Raw genomic sequence first — 18,083 nt, forward strand, 5'->3', positions numbered from 1 at the left:
AGAGCAGGGACAGAGACAGCAGGAGGAGACAGGAGGAGCGATGAGAGAGAGAGAGAGAGAGAGGAAGCAGGAGAGAGAGAGAGAGAGAGAGAGAGAGAGAGAGAGAGAGAGAGAGAGAGAGAGAGAGCAGGAGGCAGACATTCTGTTCAGGAGTGATGCTGCAAGTTCAGCCCAGGGCAGAGGAGGGGAGAGAGGCTGCTATCTATAAGGTAGCAATTGTCATTATGTTAAATAATGCAGCCAATCAAATGACAGAAAATTACGATTAAAAAAATAAGTAAATTAGCTTACATCACTATGCAAGCAAACAGACATGTGGACACCAGCTCCCACATTCTGATGGACTGGGTATTACAGCCTAGATGGACTGGGTATTACAGCCTAGATGGACTGGGAATTCTGGGTATTACAGCCTAGATGGACTGGGCATTACAGCCTAGATGGACTGGGCATTCTGGGTATTACAGCCTAGATGGACTGGGTATTACAGCCTAGATGGACTGGGCATTCTGGGTATTACAGTCTAGATGGACTGGGTATTACAGCCTAGATGGACTGGGCATTCTGGGTATTACAGCCTAGATGGACTGGGCATTACAGCCTAGATGGACTGGGCATTCTGGGTATTACAGCCTAGATGGACTGGGCATTCTGGGCATTACAGCCTAGATGGACTGGGCATTACAGCCTAGATGGACTGGGCATTACAGCCTAGATGGACTGGGCATTACAGCCTAGATGGACTGGGCATTCTGGGTATTACAGCCTAGATGGACTGGGTATTACAGCCTAGATGGACTGGGCATTCTGGGTATTACAGCCTAGATGGACTGGGTATTACAGCCTAGATGGACTGGGTATTACAGCCTAGATGGACTGGGTATTACAGCCTAGATGGACTGGGCATTACAGCCTAGATGGACTGGGCATTACAGCCTAGATGGACTGGGTATTACAGCCTAGATGGACTGGGCATTACAGCCTAGATGGACTGGGTATTACAGTACAGCCTGATGGACGGGGCATTACAGCCTAGATGGACTGGGCATACAGCTAGATGGACTGGGTATACAGCCTAGATGGACTGGGTATTACAGCCTAGATGGACTGGGCATTACAAGCCCTAGATGGACTGGGATTACAGCCTAGATGGACTGGGACATTACAAGCCTAGATGGACGGGTATACAGCCTAGATGGACTGGGTATTACAGCTAGATGGACTGGGTATTACAGCCTAGATGGACCTGGGTATTACAGCCTAGATGGACTGGGTATTGACAGCCTTAGATGGACTGGGTATTACAGCCTAGATGGACTGGGTATTACAGCCTAGATGGACTGGGTATTACAGCCTAGATGGACTGGGTATTACAGCCTAGATGGACTGGGCATTACAGCCTAGATGGACTGGGTATTACAGCCTAGATGGGACTGGGTATTACAGCCTAGATGGACTGGGCATTACAGCCTAGATGGACTGGGTATTACAGCCTAGATGGACTGGCATTACAGCCTAGATGGACTGGGTATTACAGCCTAGATGGACTGGGTATTACAGCCTAGATGGACTGGGTATTACAGCCTAGATGGACTGGGTATTACAGCCTAGATGGACTGGGTATTACAGCCTAGATGGACTGGGTATTACAGCCTAGATGGACTGGGTATTACAGCCTAGATGGACTGGGCATTACAGCCTAGATGGACTGGGTATTACAGCCTAGATGGACTGGGCATTACAGCCTAGATGGACTGGGTATTACAGCCTAGATGGACTGGGTATTACAGCCTAGATGGACTGGGTATTACAGCCTAGATGGACTGGGTATTACAGCCTAGATGGACTGGGTATTACAGCCTAGATGGACTGGGTATTACAGCCTAAATGTAGATGAACAAACACACACACTGCCCAGGTAGATAACATCGTTGAAACACCTTTGCAGTAGTAGACTATCAACAAATGAATATATATGTTCCTATTCATCCCCACAACTGCCTCCCTCCCCTCGCTGTCAAACCCATCTCACGGCATGTAGCTGACTGCAGTGGTGAACCGATAGGATGGAGCAAATTGTTTTAACTCAGTGTTTAGCATAGGGCTCAATAACAGCTATTCCATAGATATAAACTACTACCTTTGTCCACAATTCAATCCGTGACATCTAAAATCTTTGTTTTTCACCCTATTTGTCCTATTTCACCACCTCGGCATCCGTAGGCTACTTTTTACAGTAAAACCAAGCTCGGTCGCTCCATCCTTCCGACACCCACGATGCGACTTCCAGATGGCACCCTAGATGATGCGACATCGTCATGACGAATCACGTTCAACCATTCGTCAAGAATCTAGTGAACTTAAAAGTCTAATTCATTTAGTCGTAAATTAAACATGACATAACATAAAGCTGTCCATTGTAGTCTCTGCGCTCAGCTCGGCGCAGCAGCTTGCGGTAAACTCTGCGCCAACAGCCAGAACCGAGCCGGTGGATTCTAACGTGATGCAGACAAGTCAACAGCAGTATCAAACCGACATATTACAACAGCGTAATCGCTTAGAAATACACTTACGGTTCGTAAGAACTGGATTTCATCCTCGCCGGCTTCTCCCGCATCAGCCATAGTTGCCGTCCGCGACAGAGCCCCGACAGAACCGAACGGGAGTATCCGTGTGGAGGCGACAGAGCCCCGACAGAACCGAACGGGAGTATCCGTGTGGAGGCGACAGAGCCCCGACAGAACCGAACGGGAGTATCCGTGTGGAGGCGACAGAGCCCCGACAGAACCGAACGGGAGTATCCGTGTGGAGGCGACAGAGCCCCGACAGAACCGAACGGGAGTATCCGTGTGGAGGCGACAGAGCCCCGACAGAACCGAACGGGAGTATCCGTGTGGAGGCGATAGAAAGCAGCGCCAGGGATGCTGCTGACCGGAGCTCTACAATAACCCAGTATGTTGGAATCGTTACATATTCAGAAAGGGAGGAGGAGGTGTGCAGGTGTGTGTGTGAACCGAGACTTCAACATGATCACCGTGCCCCCTCTTCCGGTATCATTGGGAAACAGATGGTGCAGCAACATGAACGGATGACGGAAGATACCGACACTACTGTTATTGAATAACGGCGTAGTACACCGACGGTGGTTAGGAGATTCTGCTGGATTCAATCCGTTTGGAGGCATTCAAATTCGTTAAGATATGATTAGCTTGCGGTATGTCAGTAATGTTGCTGTTCCATTTTTATCATGGGAGACATATCCCGATCAATCAACCAACCAATCAATCAATATGTCAATACAAGGCCAGACAATATAGTATATAAACTGTTAAGCGTGCTGTAGTTAGTGTTGTTTTGTAATCGTATAATACAGCAGACAAGAGAGAGAGACAACATACTGAGCAAATTATTTTATACTAAATGAATATGGTCTCCAGATAAAACATTGTAATCTCAGAACATTCATAACATAAAAATCACTATTTATTTTCAGAAATACTGGACACCTCCAGGGTAAATCGATGACAATGACAGCTGGTCAGTCATAGTTTTTGGCAAAATTTTCTTTAAGACAAATTGTGAAACAAATCAAAAATCATTCAAATCCGTAATTTACAATAACCATTCATAAAAACATGTACTTTTTTAGAGGTTTAGACATTAATACAGCATGTCAAGTAAGTGCACATTTTGTGATGAAGACCATGTTTACTAATTATAATTTTGTAAACAAGTTGTATCTAATTAGCATAAATACAATCTCAAATAAAAAAAACTGCTGAGGAAATGTAAGTCTTCTAGAACTTAATATGTCCCTAATGATAAAATCAAACTCTGACATTAACCATATGAATCTGTTAATTATTTAAAATCTAAGATTGTGATTGGCATTAAAAAGTATAAATGACTTTGACAACAGCTGTTATATTAAAACTGTAAAATGTTAGACCATACAAACAGCTCCATTTCTTTACTGACAGGTGGCCATTTTGAAAATAGCTATAAAAAAAAATAGAAAATAAACATTTTTGTTTTTTCAAGTTGAGTCTTGGTTCACGTGAAGTGTACGTTTAAAAAAAATAAATCAGGCCCTTTAAGTAGGTTCTAGAAGGGATGCAGCTTTTTTCAGAATTTACTTTTCGTAGCAAGTTAGGAGAATTAGGTTAAGGTTAGGAGAATTAACATAGCAGGTTAGGAGTATTAGGTTAAGGTTAGGAGAATTAACATAGCAGGTTAGGAGCATTAGGTTAAGGTTAGGAGAATTAACATAGCAGGTTAGGAGAATTAACATAGCAGGTTAGGAGAATTAACGCAGCAGGTTAGGAGCATTAGGTTAAGGTTAGGAGAATTAACATAGCAGGTTAGGAGAATTAACGTAGCAGGTTAGGAGAATTAACGCAGCAGGTTAGGAGAATTAACGTAGCAGGTTAGGAGTATTAGGTTAAGGTTAGGAGAATTAACATAGCAGGTTAGGAGTATTAGGTTAAGGTTAGGAGAATTAACATAGCAGGTTAGGAGTATTAGGTTAAGGTTAGGAGAATTAACATAGCAGGTTAGGAGAATTAACATAGCAGGTTAGGAGTATTAGGTTAAGGTTAGGAGAATTAACACAGCAGGTTAGGAGTATTAGGTTAAGGTTAGGAGAATTAACACAGCAGGTTAGGGAGAATTAACGTAGCAGGTTAGGAGAATTAACGCAGCAGGTTAGGAGTATTAGGTTAAGGTTAGGAGAATTAACATAGCAGGTTAGGAGAATTAACATAGCAGGTTAGGAGTATTAGGTTAAGGTTAGGAGAATTAACATAGCAGGTTAGGAGAATTAACATAGCAGGTTAGGGAGAATTAACGTAGCAGGTTAGGAGTATTAGGTTAAGGTTGGGAGAATTAACATAGCAGGTTAGGAGAATTAACATAGCAGGTTAGGAGTATTAGGTTAAGGTTAGGAGAATTAACATAGCAGGTTAGGAGAATTAACATAGCAGGTTAGGGTGAATTAACGCAGCAGGTTAGGGTGAATTAACGCAGCAGGTTAGGGTGAATTAACGCAGCAGGTTAGGGTGAATTAACGCAGCAGGTTAGGGGAATTGGATTAAGGGAAAAGGGTTAGAATTTGTCAACTTTTGACATCAATTTGACAAAAGCTGTATCCCATCTAGACATGACCATTGAGCAGCGCCTCTGTTTTCTAGGTAGTGGTTGTGGATGCAGAAGTGTCGTAGCCCAGGATTGGTTGAAGTATCGCTGTCAGTCGGTGTCGTAGCCCAGGATTGGCCCCAGCCAGCGTTCCACCTCTGACACTGGCATCTCTTTCCTCCCAGCATAGTCCTCCACCTATGGTAACATGACACACCACACATTAACACCATTAACATGTCATGACACACCACACATTAACACCATTAACATGTCATGACACACCACACATTAACAGCATTAACATGTCATGACATACCACACATTAACATAATGTCATACCATACATTAACATAATGTCATGACATACCAGACATTAACAATGTCGTGACATACCAGACATTAACAATGTCGTGACATACCACACATTAACACCATTAACATGTCATGACATACCAGACATTAACACCATTAACAATGTCATGACATACCAGACATTAACATAATGTCATGACATACCACACATTAACATAATGTCATGACATACCACACATTAACAACAGTAACAATGTCATGACATACCACACATTAACAATGTCATCACATACCAAACATTAATGTCATGACAAACCAGACATTAATACCATTAACATGTCATGACATACCACACATTAACATAATGGCATGACATACCAGACATTAACACCATTAACATAATGTCATGACATACCAGACATGAACACCATTAACATGTCATGACATACCACACATAACACCATTAACATAATGTCATGACAAACCACACATGAACACCATTAACATGTCATGACATACCACACATAACACCATTAACATAATGTCATGACAAACCACACATGAACACCATTAACATAATGTCATGACAAACCACACATGAACACCATTAACATAATGTCATGACATACCAGACATTAACATAATGTCATGACATACCAGACATTAACATAATGTCATGACATACCACACATTAACATGTCATGACATACCACACATTAACATCAACATACTCTCATGTCATACCACACATTAACAACATCAACATAATGACATACCACACATTAACATGTCATGACATCACACATTAACATAATGTCATGACATACCACACATTAACATGTCATGACATACCACACATTAACATGTCATGACATACCACACATTAACATGTCATGACATACCACACATTAACAGCAGCAACATAATGTCATGACATCCACGAGTAGGTGATGAGACTAGACCTGCCAACCTTGAACCAATTTTTTATGAGTGCCACTTTAGCTCGGCGGTGGCATCCCTGAGCCTCACGACGGCGGGTATGCGACACCCAGACTGCTCAGATAAACCCGTCCTAGTCTAATGATGTTGTTGTTGGGCAGAAGACGGGCCTCTGTATGAATGGTAGCATATAGATTGATGGGTACTTGGTTAAGAACACGTTTTTATTTACAATGACGGCCTGCCGGGGGAACAGTGGGGTTAACTGCCTTGTTCAGGGGGCAGAACGACAGATTTTTTACCTTTGTCAGTTTGAGGATTCGATCCAGCAACCTTTCGGTTAGCGGCCCAACGCTCTAACCGCTAGGCTACCTGCCGCCCCAAGTACATGTTAAAATCCCATAGAGAACGCTAACTAAATGCTAACGAGCGCATTGCGAACATTTTGGACAGTTTCTGACCTCAACTATACAAGTACACTGAAAAAATACTACTCAGTTTGCTGCACAAAACATATACTAGACAGCAAGGCTCTTGACTCAGGAGGGGATTCTCTGCTGTTACTAGGCGAATGCCTGATTTTGGAAGAAGCTAACCACTTAGTTAGATAGCTAACGTGGCTACTAAATTAGCAAACCAAATATACAACTGCAGAGCTTTTAGACAGTTAGACAGGATTCGAACCGGGGACTGTAGTGACACCTCTTGCACTGAGGATGCAGTGCCTTAGACCGCTGCGCCACTCGGGAGCCCGAGTGTCAGTGGGGTTTGAAAACAGCGCCCCCTTATGGTGGGCTGTTAATCCGTTACATTAAACTCTGAGCCTGTTTCAGTACCTGTTCTCTGGTGATCTTTCCCACTGCGAAGTAGGTAGCTTTAGGGTTAGAGAAGTACAGCCCAGAGACGGCAGCTGCTGGGGTCATGGCCAGAGACTCCGTCAACTTGATACCTGGGAGAGAAAAAAAAAAACCATCAGACATCATCGTCGTCAAAAACCTCATTTAGAAGACTTCCTCAAGCGGCTCAAGTTATCGGTCATAAAACACAACCAACACAGAAAGACGTCTACAATGCAGAAACTACTCTACGCCCCCCCCCTATCTCAATTAAACCTTCATCTGCACTGATAGGAAAAGACTGGGACAGGTGGAAACAATATGTTTGAAAGCTCCTCGTTAGGCCGTCTTTCACCTGGTCAGTTGTTTCAGATCAGTTCAGATGAAGGGAGAGGAGGAAGAGCCTACCCGTTTTCTCCTCCACCTCGCCCAGCGTCCACATGGCGGTCTTCTCAGTGTGGTCAGGCTGGGAGGGGTATCCTGCTGCTGGCCTGATGCCTTCGTAACGTATCCTGTGCATGTCTTCAGTCAGGAGGTTCTCCTCCACGCTATAGCCCCACAGTTCCCTACGCGCCCTGGCGTGGAGCTCCTCAGCAAACGCCTGGAGGACCGGAGACACACACACCTTCAGCTTCTCATGGACTCTTAACGTCACTGTTTCACCTGGACTATTACTGGCTTCCTATTGGGCTGTAGTTATCAGTCTGTCACGTATGGCTTCCTATTGGCCTGTAGTTATCAGTCTGTCACGTATGGCTTCCTATTGGCCTGTAGTTATCAGTCTGTCACGTATGGCTTCCTATTGGCCTGTAGTTATATCAGTCTGTCACGTATGGCTTCCTATTGGCCTGTAGTTATATCAGTCTGTCACGTATGGCTTCCTATTGGCCTGTAGTTATCAGTCTTATGTATGGCTTCCTATTGGCCTGTAGTTATCAGTCTTATGTATGGCTTCCTATTGGCCTGTAGTTATCAGTCTATCATGTATGGCTTCCTATTGGCCTGTAGTTATCAGTCTTATGTATGGCTTCCTATTGGCCTGTAGTTATCAGTCTATCATGTATGGCTTCCTATTGGCCTGTAGTTATCAGTCTTATGTATGGCTTCCTATTGGCCTGTAGTTATCAGTCTTATGTATGGCTTCCTATTGGCCTGTCTAGACGTCAGTATAGTAACGCTAGAGTCCATACCTCAGCCAGACGGTCAGTATAGTAACACTAGAGTCCATACCTCAGCTAGACGGTCAGTAACACTAGAGTCCATACCTCAGCTAGATGGTCAGTATAGTAACACTAGAGTCCATACCTCAGCCAGACGGTCAGTATAGTAACACTAGAGTCCATACCTCAGCCAGACGGTCAGTAACACTAGAGTCCATACCTCAGCCAGACGGTCAGTATAGTAACACTAGAGTCCTTACCTCAGCCAGACGGTCAGTATAGTAACACTAGAGTCCATACCTCAGCTAGACGGTCAGTAACACTAGAGTCCATACCTCAGCTAGACGGTCAGTATAGTAACACTAGAGTCCATACCTCAGCCAGACGGTCAGCATAGTAACACTAGAGTCCATACCTCAGCTAGACGGTCAGTATAGTAACACTAGAGTCCATACCTCAGCTAGACGGTCAGTATAGTAACACTAGAGTCCATACCTCAGCCAGACGGTCAGTATAGTAACACTAGAGTCCATACCTCAGCCAGACGGTCAGTATAGTAACACTAGAGTCCATACCTCAGCCAGACGGTCAGTAACACTAGAGTCCATACCTCAGCTAGACGGTCAGTAACACTAGAGTCCATACCTCAGCCAGACGGTCAGTATAGTAACACTAGAGCCCATACCTCAGCCAGACGGTCAGTAACACTAGAGTCCATACCTCAGCCAGACGGTCAGTATAGTAACACTAGAGTCCATACCTCAGCCAGACGGTCAGCATAGTAACACTAGAGTCCATACCTCAGCTAGACGGTCAGTATAGTAACACTAGAGTCCATACCTCAGCCAGACGGTCAGTAACACTAGAGTCCATACCTCAGCCAGACGGTCAGTATAGTAACACTAGAGTCCATACCTCAGCTAGACGGTCAGTATAGTAACACTAGAGTCCATACCTCAGCCAGACGGTCAGTAACACTAGAGTCCATACCTCAGCCAGACGGTCAGTATAGTAACACTAGAGTCCATACCTCAGCCAGACGGTCAGTATAGTAACACTAGAGTCCATACCTCAGCTAGACGGTCAGTAACACTAGAGTCCATACCTCAGCTAGACGGTCAGTATAGTAACACTAGAGTCCATACCTCAGCCAGACGGTCAGTATAGTAACACTAGAGTCCATACCTCAGCCAGACGGTCAGTATAGTAACACTAGAGTCCATACCTCGGCCAGGCGGTCAGCCAAAGCCTTGACCATGATACTGTTGTAGTCGTCTCCCTGGGTCTCAAACTGTTTGCTCAGCTCCTCCGCTCCAAACACAGCTACAGCAAACATCCCCATGTAGTCAGACACACCGCTGGCCCTCGGGGCCACGAAGTCAGACAGGCAGTAATAGGGGTCTGAGCTGGCACTGTCCTTCTCTGCCTACAAGACAAAACACACAGTTATCTTACAATACATGCTTGTTATTAGGGTCAGACCCCATTTAGTCCGCTGGTCCATTGTTTGGTCCGTAGACTTGTTGGTCGACCCAGATTTCTTTAGTCGAGCAGTAGCAACCCAATAATAACAATTGGTGTACGAGACACCTTTCTGATTGGCTCCTGTCTCAGTGGACTGATCCATTGTGGAGGCCTGTCTCAGTGGACTAATCCATTGTGGAGGTCTGTCTGAGTGGACTAATCCATTGTGGAGGCCTGTCTCAGTGGACTGATCCATTGTGGAGGCCTGTCTCAGTGGACTGATCCATTGTGGAGGCCTGTCTCAGTGGACTGATCCATTGTGGAGGCCTGTTAGTGGACTAATCCATTGTGGAGGCCTGTCTCAGTGGACTGATCCATTGTGGAGGTCTGTCTGAGTGGACTAATCCATTGTGGAGGCCTGTCTCAGTGGACTGATCCATTGTGGAGGCCTGTCTCAGTGGACTGATCCATTGTGGAGGTCTGTCTGAGTGGACTAATCCATTATGGAGGCCTGTCTGAGCGGACTGATCCATTGTGGAGGCCTGTCTGAGCAGACTGATCCATTGTGGAGGCCTGTCTGAGCGGACTGATCCATTGTGGAGGCCTGTCTGAGTGGACTGATCCATTGTGGAGGCCTGTCTCAGTGGACTAATCCATTGTGGAGGCCTGTCTCAGTGGACTAATCCATTGTGGAGGCCTGTCTGAGTGGACTAATCCATTGTGGAGGCCTGTCTGAGTGGACTAATCCATTGTGGAGGCCTGTCTCAGTGGACTGATCCATTGTGGAGGCCTGTCTCAGTGGACTGATCCATTGTGGAGGCCTGTCTCAGTGGACTGATCCATTGTGGAGGCCTGTCTCAGTGGACTGATCCATTGTGGAGGCCTGTCTCAGTGGACTGATCCATTGTGGAGGTCTGTCTCAGTGGACTGATCCATTGTGGAGGCCTGTCTCAGTGGACTAATCCATTGTGGAGGCCTGTCTGAGTGGACTGATCCATTGTGGAGGTCTGTCTCAGTGGACTGATCCATTGTGGAGGCCTGTCTGAGTGGACTGATCCATTGTGGAGGCCTGTCTGAGTGGACTAATCCATTGTGGAGGCCTGTCTGAGTGGACTGATCCATTGTGGAGGCTGTAGGGGTGACGTAGTCCATCAGTCTAAGACATGTGCTACTGAAATTACATATGGTTATATTTTGTAAGAACAATGGTGCAACACAAATAATGCACTGTCAACTGTGGGACCTTATATAGACAGGTGTGTGCCTTTCCAAATCATGTCCAATCAATTGAATTTACCACAGGTGGACTCCAATCAAGTTGTAGAAACATCTCAAGGATGATCAATGGAAACAGGATGCGCCTGAGCTCAATTTAGAGTCTCATAGCAAAGGGTCTGAATACTTATGTAAATAAGGTATCTGTTTTTTATTTGTAATAAATTTGCCATTTTATTTTATAAAAACCTGTTTTTGCTTTCTGATTACGTTGTATTGATGATGAAACAAGGCTGTAATGTAACAGAATGTGGAAAAAGTCGAGGGGTCTGAATACTTTGCATTGTATACAGGCTACTGTATCGATCAATAACTTATTCATGTCATCACACAGCATTACGAGTCGTTCACGATGTGAAATGCAATCAAGCATTTTACTTTTGAAATAAAATAAAAGCGACCATTGAATAATTAAAGTTCCCTTTCAGAAATTTCATTCACCAATGAATGCGACTGTTTTTTATTCTTTGTTGTAATAAAGGCTTTACAAAACAAACAAAAAACATGACAACAAGACTCTCTGGTACGCTTATAATGTATTTAGTGTTGTTTACATTGTTCCAAACGGTCAGAAAAATTATATTGTAATCTAACAGCACCTGTTTGGCACACACATCGTCCAAAATATTGACGCAGCGCTTTCTCCAGAACTTATGTTTCTTGATCCACACATCTGACTTCCCCTTTACCTCCTGAGCAACCAGTAAACATCCCCCAGCAGCTTCAGCAACACAGACAGCGCTATACACACTGTTGATGTGTGGTGGTCGCTGCAGCAGGGAGGAGAGAGAGACAGCGGGGAGGAGAGAGAGACAGCAGGGAGGAGAGAGAGAGACAGCGACAGCAGGGAGGAGAGAGAGACAGCGGGGTGGAGAGAGAGACAGCGGGGAGGAGAGAGAGACAGCGGGGAGGAGAGAGAGACAGCGGGGAGGAGAGAGAGACAGCGGGGTGGAGAGAGAGACAGCGGGGTGGAGAGAGCGACAGCAGGGAGGAGAGAGAGACAGCGGGGTGGAGAGAGACAGCGGGGAGGAGAGAGCGACAGCAGGGAGGAGAGAGAGACAGCGGGGAGGAGAGAGAGACAGCAGGGAGTAGAGAGACAGCAGGGAGGAGAGAGAGACAGCGGGGAGGAGAGAGACAGCGGGGAGGAGAGAGCGACAGCGGGGAGGAGAGAGACAGCGGGGAGGAGAGAGAGACAGCAGGGAGGAGAGAGACAGCGGGGAGGAGGGAGACAGCGGGTGCTAGTCACACAGTCACTAGCTGCAGCAGGGAGGAGAGAGACAGCGGGGAGGAGAGAGAGACAGCAGGGAGGAGAGAGACAGCAGGGAGGAGAGAGAGACAGCAGGAGAGAGAGACAGCAGGGAGGAGAGAGAGAGACAGCAGGGAGGAGAGAGAGAGACAGCAGGGAGGAGAGAGAGAGACAGCAGGGAGGAGAGAGAGAGACAGCAGGGAGGAGAGAGAGAGACAGCAGGGAGGAGAGAGAGAGACAGCAGGGAGGAGAGAGAGAGACAGCAGGGAGGAGAGAGAGAGACAGCAGGGAGGAGAGAGAGACAGCAGGGAGGAGAGAGAGACAGCAGGGAGGAGAGAGAGACAGCAGGGAGGAGAGAGAGACAGCAGGGAGGAGAGAGAGACAGCAGGGAGGAGAGAGAGACAGCGGGGAGGAGAGAGAGACAGCGGGGAGGAGAGAGAGACAGCGGGGAGGAGAGAGAGACAGCGGGGAGGAGAGAGAGACAGCGTGTGTTAGTCACACAGTCACTAGCTGTTTTGTTTAACGCAGAGCAGCAATCAAATCAATTGCTGGTCGGAATCCCTCGAGTCATGTGTGTCTTAATTATTTCATAAAACAGTGTGCTTAAAGCATCAGACCAGCTCAGTGAATGTAGTTGATTTGAATAAAACACACAGGTTGTTTCTATATATGGAAAATACGTTTTAACATTTAGACCAATCGATTGGGTCGAAAAGAACAGATGGATTCTTGGTCGACCAAGATTTATTTTTCTTTGTCGGGGACAGCCCTACTTGTTACAGATTTACAACGGAAATTAACTGAACACAGACACACCCAGACCTCGCCCCCACACACCCAGACCCCGCCCCCACACACCCAGACCCCGCCCACACACAGACACAGACCCCGCCCACACAGACCCTGCCCACACCCCAGCCCACACAGACAGACCCCGCCCCCACACAGACAGACCCCGCCCCCACACAGACAGACCCGCCCCCACACAGACCCCGCCCCCACACCATGAACTAACACACCCTGTTCCAGATCTCCTCTGCTACTCACCTGTTGGCGTAGTCCGTAGAAGGTGGCGAGGGGCGTGGCGGAGCGAGGTGTGACGTCATGCTCGTACACCTGGATGTCGTCTCCTACACTCTGGGCGGGCCAGAAGCCCACCAGGCCACGCCCCCAGAGACCCTTATTATCGATCAGTCTGTTGAGGAGTCGCTGGGCGTCATCAAACACCCTCCGAGCTTCCTCACCTGTACAGGTCCATTATAACATGATATTATTATCAGTCAATCAACCACAGCCACAATATTATATTACACCTGTCAATCAACCACAATATCATATTACACCTGTCAATCAACCACAATATCATATTACACCTGTCAATCAACCACAATATCATACTACACCTGTCAATCAACCACAATATCATATTACACCTGTCAATCAACCACAGCCACAATATCATATTACACCTGTCAATCAACCACAATATCATATTACACCTGTCAATCAACCACAATATTATATTACACCTGTCAATCAACCACAATATCATATTACACCTGTCAATCAACCACAATATCATGTTACACCTGTCAATCAACCACAATATCATATTACACCTGTCAATCAACCACAATATCATATTACACCTGTCAATCAACCACAATATCATATTACACCTGTCAATCAACCACAATATTATATTACACCTGTCAATCAACCACAATATTATATTACACCTGTCAATCAACCACAATATTATATTACACCTGTCAATCAACCACAATATTATATTACACCTGTCAATCAACCACAATATTATATTACACCTGTCAATCAACCACAATATTATATTACACCTGTCAATCAACCACAATATCATATTACACCTGCCAATCAACCACAATATTATATTACACCTGTCAATCAACCACAATATCATATTACACCTGTCAATCAACCACAATATCATATTACACCTGTCAATCAACCACAATATCATATTACACCTGTCAATCAACCACAGGTCCAACATTATATTACACCTGCCAATCAACCACAATATTATATTACACCTGTCAATCAACCTCCATAGAAATCCAATCACAACACTAGAATGGCGATAGCATTACATGTATCTCTATGGCCTCTACGTACCCACGGTTTTGTCCTTGAAGATCTTGGGGTACCCTCTGTTAGGGTACTTCCCTCTAAGCTGCCACACGTCGAAGAAAGGCTTCCAGTCGATATAGTCCACCAGCCTCCGCAGATCATACCCCTCAAACACACGGGTACCCAGGAACTGAGGACACACTGACAGGAGGAGGGAGAGAGAGAGAGAGAGAGAGAGAGAGCGGGAGAGAGAGAGACAGAGAGAGAGCAGGAGAGAGAGAGAGAGAGAGAGAGAGAGAGAGAGAGAGGGAGAGAGACACAGAGACACAGAGAGACAGAGAGAGAGACAGAGAGACAGACAGAGAGAGAGAGAGACAGAGAGAGACAGAGAGCGAAAGAGAGAGAGAGAGAGCAGGAGAGAGAGAGACAGAGAGAGAGAGAGAGAGACAGAGAGAGAGAGAGAGAGAGAGAGAGAGAGCGGGAGAGAGAGCGGGAGAGCGAAAGAGAGAGAGAGCGAGAGAGGATCAGTCACCATAGTCAAGGTATTGTCTGTCAAAATATGACAGAAATAAGTCTCATCTTTTCCATTACAATGACAAGCAGACAAATGACTCCCTGAAGTCCTAGAGGACAGTTGATCCCAGGACATTAGGGTCTTACCTGGTTTGGTCTGAGAAAGCCAGTCCACATGGAGTCCTTTCTCCCTGGCCTGGGCTAGAGACAGGAAGCGCCTCTCCTGAGAACACAGAGACTCCTTTCATCATCTACCTGAACAGCTCCCAGACAGCCCAGCCATTACAGTGTAGTGTAGCAAACTACCAGCTACGGCCCTGGACCAGTGTTGAGGACCAGGATTCATCAACTGTAGTAGTCCTACCCCTGCAACTGTGGCCCTTAGACTGGAACTACTCCCCCCTTCTAGACTGTTCCAGGACAGGACAGTCTGTTAGACTGGAACATCTCCCCCTTCTAGACTGTTCCAGTACAGGACAGTCTGTTAGACTGGAACATCTCCCCCTTCTAGACTGTTCCAGTACAGGACAGTCTGTTAGACTGGAACATCTCCCCCTTCTAGACTGTTCCAGTACAGGACAGTCTGTTAGACTGGAACAACTCCTCCCATCTAGACTGTTCCAGTACAGGACAGTCTGTTAGACTGGAACAACTCTTCCCTTCTAGACTGTTCCAGTACAGGACAGGACAGTCTGTTAGACTGGAACAACTCCTCCTTTCTAGACTGTTCCAGTACAGGACAGTCTGTTAGACTGGAACAACTCCCCCCTTCTAGACTGTTCCAGTACAGGACAGGACAGTCTGTTAGACTGGAACAACTCCCCCCTTCTAGACTGTTCCAGTACAGGACAGGACAGTCTTAGACTGGAACAACTCCTCCCATCTAGACTGTTCCAGTACAGGACAGTCTGTTAGACTGGAACAACTCCCCCCTTCTAGACTGTTCCAGTACAGGACAGTCTGTTCCTAATACAGAGCCTTAGACTTCATCCAATGATACTAATCTCCTTCAGAGTGTTTTAGTGGTCCAGTGTGTGTGTGTTACGTGCGTATGTTTGTCTGTGTGTGTGTGTGTGTGTGTGTGTGTGTGTGTCTGTGTGTGTGTGTGTGTGTTACTCACCTTTAGAGAGTCGTAGTGGTCCTGTGTGTGTGTGTGTGTGTGTGTGTGTGTGTGTGTGTGTGTGTATGTGTATGTGTGTGTGTGTGTTACTCACCTTTAGAGAGTCGTAGTGGTCCTGTGTGTGTGTGTGTGTGTGTTACTCACCTTCAGAGAGTCGTAGTGGTCCTGTGTGTGTGTGTGTGTGTGTGTGTGTGTGTTACTCACCTTTAGAGAGTCGTAGTGGTCCTGTGTGTGTGTGTGTGTGTGTGTGTGTGTGTGTGTGTGTGTGTGTGTGTGTGTGTGTGTGTGTGTGTTACTCACCTTCAGAGAGTCGTAGTGGTCCTGTCTGATGTCTTCGTACTCCTCTGTCGTCTCCTCAAAGAACTCGTCCTTCACGTTCTCATCTAACAGCTGAGAACACTGACAGAGACAACACGGAGGGTCATCTAACAGCTGAGAACACTGACAGAGACAACACGGAGGGTCATCTAACAGCTGAGAACACGGAGGGTCATCTAACAGCTGAGAACACGGAGGGTCATCTAACAGCTGAGAACACGGAGGGTCATCTAACAGCTGAGAACACGGAGGGTCATCTAACAGCTGAGAACACGGAGGGTCATCTAACAGCTGAGAACACGGAGGGTCATCTAACAGCTGAGAACACGGAGGGTCATCTAACAGCTGAGAACACTGACAGAGACGACACGGAGGGTCATCTAGCAGCTGAGAACACTGACAGAGACAACACGGAGGGTCATCTAACAGCTGAGAACACGGAGGGTCATCTAACAGCTGAGAACACGGAGGGTCATCTAACAGCTGAGAACACTGACAGAAACAACACGGAGGGTCATCTAACAGCTGAGAACACGGAGGGTCATCTAACAGCTGAGAACACGGAGGGTCATCTAACAGCTGAGAACACTGACAGAGACAACACGGAGGGTCATCTAGAAGCTGAGAACACTGACAGAGACAACACGGAGGGTCATCTAACAGCTGAGAACACGGAGGGTCATCTAACAGCTGAGAACACGGAGGGTCATCTAACAGCTGAGAACACGGAGGGTCATCTAACAGCTGAGAACACGGAGGGTCATCTAACAGCTGAGAACACGGAGGGTCATCTAACAGCTGAGAACACGGAGGGTCATCTAACAGCTGAGAACACTGACAGAGACGACACGGAGGGTCATCTAGCAGCTGAGAACACTGACAGAGACAACACGGAGGGTCATCTAACAGCTGAGAACACGGAGGGTCATCTAACAGCTGAGAACACGGAGGGTCATCTAACAGCTGAGAACACTGACAGAAACAACACGGAGGGTCATCTAACAGCTGAGAACACGGAGGGTCATCTAACAGCTGAGAACACGGAGGGTCATCTAACAGCTGAGAACACTGACAGAGACAACACGGAGGGTCATCTAGCAGCTGAGAACACTGACAGAGACAACACGGAGGGTCATCTAACAGCTGAGAACACGGAGGGTCATCTAACAGCTGAGAACACGGAGGGTCATCTAGCAGCTGAGAACACGGAGGGTCATCTAACAGCTGAGAACACTGACAGAGACGACACGGAGGGTCATCTAACAGCTGAGAACACTGACAGAGACAACACGGAGGGTCATCTAGCAGCTGAGAACACTGACAGAGACAACACGGAGGGTCATCTAACAGCTGAGAACACGGAGGGTCATCTAACAGCTGAGAACACGGAGGGTCATCTAACAGCTGAGAACACTGACAGAGACGACACGGACGGTCATCTAACAGCTGAGAATAAGCAGCTGTACTAAGTGAGGACCACAGTATCTATTGACAGGAAGTGTAGTGTGGGCTGTACTAAGTGAGGACCACAGTATCTACTGACAGGAAGTGTAGTGTGGGCTGTACTAAGTGAGAACCACAGTATCTACTGACAGGAAGTGTAGTGTGGGCTGTACTAAGTGAGGACCACAGTATCTACTGACAGGAAGTGT

General features: G+C 46.5%; 1 protein-coding gene and 1 long non-coding RNA gene across 5 annotated transcripts in view; both read right to left on the reverse strand.

Annotated features, from left to right (window-relative positions):
* Positions 1-5,092: 5,092 nt before the first annotated feature.
* LOC115190126 (methionine synthase) overlaps positions 5,093-18,083 on the reverse strand; it is a 48,665-nt gene continuing 35,674 nt past the window's right edge. For 2 of the 4 annotated variants that reach the window (XM_029748615.1, XM_029748616.1), the window contains 8 exons: positions 16,414-16,512; positions 15,141-15,216; positions 14,526-14,681; positions 13,416-13,612; positions 9,609-9,809; positions 7,632-7,824; positions 7,224-7,336; positions 5,093-5,331 (listed from right to left, as the gene is read on the reverse strand). In XM_029748615.1, the coding sequence (XP_029604475.1) occupies positions 5,245-5,331; positions 7,224-7,336; positions 7,632-7,824; positions 9,609-9,809; positions 13,416-13,612; positions 14,526-14,681; positions 15,141-15,216; positions 16,414-16,512 (1,122 nt within the window). In that variant the 3' untranslated portion in view covers positions 5,093-5,244. Of the gene's footprint in view, positions 5,332-7,223; positions 7,337-7,631; positions 7,825-9,608; positions 9,810-12,345; positions 12,380-12,842; positions 12,879-13,415; positions 13,613-14,525; positions 14,682-15,140; positions 15,217-16,413; positions 16,513-18,083 lie in introns of those variants that run through there. The other 2 variants (XM_029748617.1, XM_029748618.1) reach the window with 2 other exon arrangements.
* On the reverse strand, positions 8,320-9,601 carry LOC115190127 (uncharacterized). Its single transcript, XR_003877115.1, has 2 exons — positions 9,259-9,601; positions 8,320-9,223 (listed from the first exon to the last, which is right to left on the reverse strand). It is a non-coding gene; the product is annotated as an uncharacterized LOC115190127 (long non-coding RNA).

The sequence above is a fragment of the Salmo trutta genome, unplaced genomic scaffold (genome assembly GCF_901001165.1).
Source record: "Salmo trutta unplaced genomic scaffold, fSalTru1.1, whole genome shotgun sequence".
NCBI classification, from domain to species: Eukaryota; Metazoa; Chordata; class Actinopteri; order Salmoniformes; family Salmonidae; genus Salmo; species Salmo trutta.